The following is an 8,819-nucleotide window of genomic DNA, read 5'->3' on the forward strand; positions in this document are numbered from 1 at the left end:
GGAAACTGTCCAAAGCACCAGCGGAGGGAAGCTGCTTCACAAACAGATGTGATTCTAACTCCGAACACTGACCCTAATAAACCCCCCCGACCTTTCCGATCCTCTTTTCTTACCTGTGCACCACCTGCACTTCGCACATACAGAACACACAGACAAGCAAAGCACATTTCAATGTCCAGAAACAACTATCAGAACTGCCAGAAACCATCTAGCATTGGTTTAATTAACAAGCTAACTGGTGGACAGCTGTCCTTTCAGACTGTGTTGTTGCTGTCATCATCACAAACTGAATCCAGCATGTGCTGGAAGCCACTCACTACAGTAGCAGCACAGCAGCATGAAGAGGAATAAGACCAGTGGGTTTATCTTTGTTACCAAGATAATGTGAGGTGTGGGGAACATGTGTCCTGATGTCAGAAGTTCTTCACTTGATTAAAAATGCAAATGCTGTGTCCCTGTTGTACTCTAGATACAGAAAACTCGGATTCATATCTCATACTGGGAACATCTTGGGATCTCGCAGGAGGAGATGGAAACCTGGCTGGGCAGAGGAGGCACCTGGGCTACCTGGCTGAAAACCCTGGATAAGAGGCACATTATAGAGGGATAGATAGAGACACTCCACTGAGATACCACTAACCCATCGTCCAAAAGTTTTTCTCTAATGTGAGTGAAGAATAAATTATGGTAATACATGAAATCCTATTTGGAAATTCCTTCACTTTGTCTGATGAAGGCATGAGGACAGGTGATGGATCTGTGCAGGTTAAAGTTAAGCTTTTCAAAAACCAGTTGGAAAACAATTGTGTGAATACAAATATTTGGATTGATGTATAGGGGATCTTTTGCATATTTTAAGCTCACAGTGCCATCTGGTAGACACTTCATCCCAGTTTTGTTGTCTGTTATTTATCAAACACACATTAATTTAGATTTAAAAGCCTTTAAATATTCCCACGACTCCACCGCTTAACGATGAAAAGCAGCACAGACCAAAGCCGCTCACAGCACGGTCAGTTCGCTTTTTAACACTAAATTAAAATCAACAGAGAGCAGAACACAGTCTCCCTAATTAAATGACACATTCGTTGATTTGCTGTTGTTGGTGTTTTGGTTTAATCAGAGATTGTCAAGGCTGCAGACAGGACGCACAGGTTTCTGAGAAGCTTTTTTATTTACTTGCTATGTCCTGGTTTCAAGGTTACCAGAGCCATAAAGAAGCAGCGTGATCTTAAGTCGAGTGAATGTTAACACTGAATAAAAGCCTCCTGCAAAAGCAGTCCAGTGGTGTGCTCCTCTATTATCAGTGCTGCATCTTTTATAGCTGAGGATGACAACTGGAGTAGCAGTGAGAGTAGTTCAACAATAAACGAAGAAGGATGCTGACCACTCATATAATATATAACACCATCTCCAGCATTTTAGTTTCCTTTCCTTCAAAGTGCTTCAACCACTTTAGTCTCTTAGAGAGCATCTTCCCAGTGTTAGCCTAAAAATAATTAACCTGCAATTATAGAAAAACCCAGATGGTTATTAAATCTGAGGATATTATCAAAATCCCTAAAGACTGTGGATAACAATGTTCTGACTGCTGAACGAAAAATAGATTTTCAAAACACTTCCTTGGACGTCAGTGATTATTCTCAGTCATCCAGGTGATTTTATCTGGAAGTTGAGTCATGGCAAGTTTCCTAGGGTGTGACTGTAGTTCAGGCAACATGTAATAAAAGTCATTACGAAATCTGAAAATATACAGTAGTGGAAAAGAAACAACACTAAATACATTTTGATTATCTACAAACACAGTCCATGGAAGGAAAGACAAGCAATGTGTATTGATAAAAGAGGCTTTTCAATCAAACTGTTCTTATTAGCTGCTTAAAACTGCTCTATAAAGCACCATGTAATGACAGGTTAACAGTGACTGTCCTTAAACCCTTTATAAATTGCGTCTTATGCAATATTGCCAAGTATCTATGGGAAATTGGGATGGTTAACTCTGTGAGACAAATGTTGAGGTTAGACATGAAGGCACAAAGTGGGGCTTGGCCATAACGAGTAGGCACTGAATATGTGTGTGTTTGGTGTGTGTGTGTGTGTGTGTGTGTGTGTGTGTGTGTGTGTGTGTGTGCATTCCCATTCATGTGTTTGTATGGCAGAGAAACAGAAAGAGCGGGTGCATGTGTTATTTCTGCTGGGCTTCACACATTGAGTGGACAAACAATCTATTCCAATTAAAGGGAGCTGCAGCCCTGGTGACTGCGCTCCATCGGATCACATCATCCTTTGAAAAACCCCAGAATGGCTGATTGTTATTTGGAGGAAACAGACCCCTTCAGGAACAACTAGTGTGGTCTGGGAGGCGGGTGAAGGGGTGGGGGTGAGGTGGTGGTGGTTGGCACCAAGTTAGTCCAGAACGTTCCACAACAAATAGTCTTACAGCAGGATGGAGGAGCAGGGGAGGCGCCAGGAGGAGGGTAACGCCATTAATCCTGGTTGTAGCCCCGGTTTACCGCATGTGGGGTGGGGAGACAAATTAATTATGTGACTGAGATTAATGAGGTGATGTTAAGGGAAATCTGTGACTGTAAAAGTTTAGAGGGCTGTGCAGCTGACTAGACTAATGGGGCATTCATGAACTCTTAATAGATGCTTTTCTGCTGTCGAGAAGTGAACGAGCAGAGACAGAAGCTGGAGCGAAGTCATTTCAGCAGGAAGCTACACGTAGGTGCACCTGTGCTAATTTCAACTAAACCTTTACATTATTCTCACGTCCTTGGAGTTACTGTGCAGTTCCTCTCAGCTACGCAGCTTTTTAGCATTTCTCAGCTTACTGTTTTATCTTTGCAGCCCAGAGTTTTACTGTTTGATTCACTTTTATTAGTGTTTCCAGCTGCAGCAGGCAGCTCTAATATAATAACAAAGCTCTAAAATCCTTCCATTACCCACTCAGCAGCAAACAGCAGACAGACAAAGTTAGAGATTAGCTGACAGTGTGTGGCTAGGGTAGGTACCAAAATGATCACTCTGCTCATAAATGACCTGGGGGAAGTGCACCGGACGTTCGTCATTGTGCTAACAACAATAAACACAACATCCTCCCTATACATACTTTATTGCTCTATATTGTACAGAAGTGGACTTCCTCCCTTACTCACGAGTTACTGCAGCAGCTAGAGGCTGCCTAACAATAAAACACAACTACTGTCATTTGTAATGTATCCCCTGTAATTTATATATTATTTCATGTTACATTAATGCCAATGCAACAGTGACTAAGCAGCATTTTACTGTTGCAGCTGATCCAGTTTGAACTAGTTTTATCTACTACAATTAAATAATTCAGTACAGTGGTTCCTAAAGTATGAGCTGGGCCCCTCCAAAGGGTCACAAGCTGAATGTCAGGGGGTCGTGAGATGATTAATGGGGCGAGAGAGCAGACAGTGAACATTGTTCTGCACAAACCTACTTTCCCTTTCTACACTACGAACTGAGTCTTTGCTTATTTGTTAACCTACGTTTAAACCTCAAACCGGTATTTGCAGCATATGAAACTAAGTTTAGAGGGGAACCAAAGTATGATAACATCTGCTTTGTCTATCATGAAACACAGGCTAAAATAAAGAAGAGGTGAAATACTTTTAAAATCAACTTGAGATGATGGTGCAGAAGTACTAGATTAGAGCTACAGCTACATTTTTCCCTGGTATATTGTTTTTTCTTTCTGAAAACATAGTCTGTAGTGTTGACGGGGAAACCGGATTATCTGGAAATTCAAGTCCTTCTGAGACGCAGAGAAAGGTGAAATGTGCTGCTGCTGTAATCTTGATTTAAAGTAAACTGTATTTCTGCGGCTTGCTCCAGTTGTAGCTGCTTTAAAGGACTTCGTGGAGACCTGACACCTGAAAGCAGAACAGGTCGTTCCGTGTTATGGCTGCACGTGCCAAATGACGAAAGCAGCTGTCCGATAATCTTACAGCAGAGATCAATCTCCACCTCACCTCCACAGATTCTTTTCTATTTATTGTCTTCTCTCTTCCTACGCCTGCAGCCAGACCTGTTCTGCTTATAGCCTCTGTTAGTCTTACTCAACAGCATAACCATAAAAAAAAGAACATGCAAACTGCAGGCAGATCACAATAAGGAGATCGTAAGAAAGAAATTGCTTTAGTCTGCATTTACAGGGCAATGAGGTTAACATGCTGTCTGCAGAGTACCAGTAAGCCCCTGAGTAAATCTAGGCCACATTCAAATATGAAAAAGCTACTGTAGGTTTTTCGGAGCTTAATGTCTTTGAGACGGTGCTGCTGATGTTTCCAAAGTACCGAGATTTGAATAAATAATCCCTTGCCTCTCTAAAAAAACTGAGTAACAACATCGCACCCTTGGGCATAAACAACTTCTCTTTTGATTTTTCATGGTTTGGATTGTGCCTGAATCTGAGTTTACCTATCTGCCCACTCTTGAATCAGTTGTACTAATCCTAATTTATGACAGTAGAATTTACTTTAAATGTGTAAAGAAAATAAATAAATAAAACTATGGTTGCAGCATGAGAAACATCATGAGCAGAGATCAGCCTTCCCAACAGCTGGACTGTTTTTATGTGAGTGATGACAGACGACTGTATGTAACAGACAGCATGTATGAAATGTTAAAAAAAAGAATTTCGCCCATGAATGTAAATGCATTTAGCAAACAGAACCAGTAAATCCACAGACATGGGTTAAGTCTATACATACATATAAGTTGAAACAAGTTGAGGCCTGTTAACAAAGTGTAAATCAAGGTTTGTTTGTTTGTTAGGATCCAAGTTAAACTGCACAGCAGACAGATACAAAATGGATGAATAAAAATAGATAAACCAAGATAATAAAAAAACATCAGACATGCTATAAATAAAATACATCTTTATTACGGTATTAATTCTTTACTTAAAAAAAAAAAAAAAAAAAAAATTTACAGTACACCATGATGACCGGCAAATATATGATGTGCAGTATTTATATAACTGACTCTTACATAAAGAAATATCTAAGTAACAAAAAGGACAACGACATATTCAGTCTCTCGTGTGCTTGAAAGTGACTGAGAAAATCATAGCAGCAGGTAAAGGTCCTTCAGAGCTCTAAATGCAGTTAGACGTTAATAATGTCACATTATATGAAGCGAAACGTGAAGGTATGACAATATTAAACTGTCTGGTACTTAACACATTAACTGGCACAGACTAAACTCTGAATATCATTAGTGATGTCATAATAAGTCGTCTGCTTTGATCAGATGAGCTGAACAGCAGCGAGCTCCTCTAACAGTGCAGAACATACAGTAAAATGCAAGTTTGAGAAAGAAAAACAAGACATGCACTGACTGAGCATGTCTTCAACTGCAGTCTGCCCTGATATTTGGCTCGATCGTACTCCTGTAACAAACGTACTAGTACAAAAATAGATTTAGTTTGAATTTGCATGAGCTTTTTTTTTTCTCTTCATCTACATTGTCAGTGAGGAAAACAAGACATCTTGTGGAGATCATCCCCAAGCAGCTCTACACCAAACTACTGCGACTCAGAGTTCATTTCCAGTTGAATGTTCGACCCACCAGCTCAAAGAACTTCTTGTTGGGTTCGTGAAAGAACTGGTAAAGTTTTTGCAAGATGGCAGGTGCCACATGCGGGTGCGCCCGGCCTTTTGAGTCGTGTAAACACCTTTCGCGCCCGTGGTCTCTCAAACAGTAGAATCCTTTAGTTTTATTGAAGTAGAAATTTGAAGCATTAATCTGCGGCTCCAGCTTAAGGAACCGTTCCACCTTTTTCATCTCAGGGAAGGGGTCTCTGATCAACTCGTCCCCGTCCACAACGTGGATGCTCTTCAGAGGGAAGTACTGCAGCCAGTTCTGCATGTGAACATAGTACAGGCTACGATTGAGAGCCTTGTATCCCAAGTTAATCTCGCCGTCCTTCACCAGCACCGATTCGATTGGCTGGTAGCGCTTGTGCTTCTGGAGACGGTTGTAAAAAACCTGGGTGTAGTCCGAGAGCACCCGCTCTGTGGGGTCTCTGAGGATGAGCAGCAGCTTAATGTTTGGGTTCATCTGATGGATGCGTTTGGGGACTTTGCTGGAGGTGAAGTATGCCGGCGTCTTCTCCACCGTTAGCTGGTTGGGGAAGGCGTAGGGCATCTGACTGAGATACCAAGGCGAGCCCTTCTGAAAGTTACTCTCCCAGTCGAAGAAGTGCACCTCGTTCTGAGCTGCTGCCACCGCACTGTGCAGGCTGAGCATCTCAATCAGCGCCCTCGTCCCCCCTTTCCTCACACCGATAATTATAATCTGAGGGAGCTGCTGGAGGGTCCCGTTGGGGTGGCTGTTGGTCCCGTTATCAGTAGGCGATGAGGTGGGAGGTGAGGGTGGCCCCCTGTCAGTCATCGGCCTGGAGGGAACAGGGGGAGACTGCATTGCAAAAAGCAGCAGTCCGAGGAGCAAGGCAGCCATGAGGGAGGTCCTGACCCTGGAGGATTTCAGCCTGGCAAAAGCACCAAAACTGTATCCCACATTGAAAAAGCAGCAGCCTGAGGACAATGGTCCAATTAGAAAGCAAAAATAAAAAACTGCCTCTTGTCTGACAGCTGCAATAACAACAAGGAAAGAACACAGCAGCGATTAGTGAGATATTTACCACAGCAGCTCTGGAAAACACCTACAGGTTCACAGGACAGGTTCAGTGGACCTGTTCCGCTGTTGGATCATTACAGTTTTATGACTCAGTCCACAAGTTTGATGATGCTAAATTTTTATGACAATTTTTATGAAAATTTTTTATGGCTACTGCGCTGATTAAACTTTAAACTAAACCATGAAACATCTGTCGTGTAATCCAGAAACAAACATTTTACACAGAACAGTGTGAATTCATCTCTGTTCAGTCACTTATTGAACTATTTTAGTTTATCTAACCTAATCCATGAAAAAAAAAAAATGACAGAATTAAATGTAATCTGTAAAATGTTCCTTAACATCGAGGAGGAAATGTCAAACACTGAAGCTCGTCTGCGTTTACTGGATAAAGGTGTGGTAAACTTACAACACAAAACTGAAAATACATTTTTGCGTCGTAACGCGTTTTACATTTTATAAAAATCTATTTCTATCAGACTCATTTTGTCTCCTTCGTGCTCGCTGACCAATAAATCCATTTAAATACCTTTCTGGCTATAATGGTGCACTCGGCAGGGATTTCATTTCCTGCAGCTTCACCGCACCGACGCGTCCAGAACAGCAGGTTTTTGGATCCAGCTTTGCGCCGTCTCCGCGGTCCGAGCGCACGAAAACTCGCCTCCGACCGAGCAACAACTTCACCGGAACTCTTCCTCCGTGCTTTGCCTCCAGACCCTCACGGTCCTCCCAGTTTTCAGTGTCAGCTATTGTGTCCAAGCGCACGCCTACATTACGCCTGCGGGACCACGCCTCCCGCGTCACGTTGCGTAAGGTGCAGGTATGTGTCGTTGTGAGACATGAGAGGAGACACGGAATCAGGTGTGGAGCCTTGTGTCCACATGTGTAGAAATGTGAAGGAGGAAGGAAGAAGACAGAGGAGGACAAACACAGTGGTGTGATACTGTGCCAACCAGCAGACAATTACTCTGATGTAGCTCTGAGGGGTTTTCTGTCTGATTATAGACTGAAAAAGCCCAAATATTCAAATCAAGCAGTCTGAGTTGCTCCAGAGAGAAATTTGTTGCCCATAGAGACTCTGCGCCTTCTCAGGATTTGGATTGGAAAAGTCTATTCAGGCTGCCTCCAGGAGTTCTCTCTTCACTTTGTGCTTTGAGGACAAAATCAATGAAAGAGACAGACGAGTTATTCAATCCTGGCATTGTCCTCCTCCTTTGTCCACAGAGCAAGTGCATCTGCGGGTAGTCGTCAAATCTCACCACCTGTCGAGCTGCCTTTTAAAAAAAAAAAAAAATAATTGGAAAGGTTCAAATCCATCCTCTCCAAGTTCAGGAGCAGTGCATCTAAAATATTGCCCCAATCTCACTGACACTACTTTCAGTATTTCACAATTTAGTTCTGAGTCACCTGCGAATGTAGTCAGTGTGAGAAAGTTTGATTGAGAGCTGATGAGTGGGTGACACGTCACGAAAGTCAAATACCTTATCAGTTTGTGTCACTTCCGCCCTGCAGGGATGAGAAAACAGTGACAAATCAGCCTGTGACACACAGCAATATCATTCTCACTGAACTATAATCAGGAAGAAATGTGACAAAGAACGAATGATCCACTGCCTCACTAGAAAAAAAGTCACACGCTGTAATATTTCATGGATCTTTTGCTTTGATTACAACACACATTCGCCTCGGCATCATTTCAATACTCTTATGCAAGTGGCTCCCTGAATGGCTTTTTCACAATTTGAGCGTTGTCGTCTTGGAAAATGTCCGTAGCACCAGAGAAGAAAAAGAAATCCATTAATAGAAAAGCCTGGTCACTCGTACGTTCGGATAGTCAGCTGACCTCATTGTGTTACCACCTGAAACATATTAATCACTGCAGTAATTATCCAGTAAAAGGCTCTTACTTATTTCTTAGTGAAATCCAGGTGGTGACTTTTTTTTGCCAGCCAGTGCATATAAGTACGTACAGTAAGTGAGTACAGCTTGTTTTAAAGTACCATATAGCCTTAGTTTCTCATGCTGATTTTATGGTTAAACTGTAGAAGGCTTAAGGGCTTTGCAATTGAATATGGATGTATCTTATTTTACTCATGTTTGCAAAATTTTCTGCTGTGCACGTAATTTAAGTGAAGGCCGTCACACAC

At 42.1% G+C, this 8,819-nt stretch overlaps 1 protein-coding gene across 1 annotated transcript; it reads right to left on the reverse strand.

The window, feature by feature from the left end:
• Nucleotides 1-4,897: 4,897 nt before the first annotated feature.
• On the reverse strand, nucleotides 4,898-7,503 carry hs3st1 (heparan sulfate (glucosamine) 3-O-sulfotransferase 1). Its single transcript, XM_026357039.1, has 2 exons — nucleotides 7,202-7,503; nucleotides 4,898-6,626 (listed from the first exon to the last, which is right to left on the reverse strand). The coding sequence occupies exon 2, from the start codon at nucleotides 6,490-6,492 to the stop codon at nucleotides 5,575-5,577; it is 918 nt and encodes a 305-aa protein (XP_026212824.1). The 5' UTR covers nucleotides 6,493-6,626; nucleotides 7,202-7,503; the 3' UTR covers nucleotides 4,898-5,574.
• Between the last annotated feature and the right edge of the window lie 1,316 nt (nucleotides 7,504-8,819).

This window comes from Anabas testudineus, chromosome 10 (assembly GCF_900324465.2).
Source record: "Anabas testudineus chromosome 10, fAnaTes1.2, whole genome shotgun sequence".
NCBI lineage: Eukaryota > Metazoa > Chordata > Actinopteri > Anabantiformes > Anabantidae > Anabas > Anabas testudineus.

Coding starts and splice junctions, on each gene's coding strand:
- hs3st1 (XM_026357039.1), bottom strand. CDS start 6,492: ATGGCTGCCTTGCTCCTCGGACTGCTGCTTTTTGCAATGCAGTCTCCC.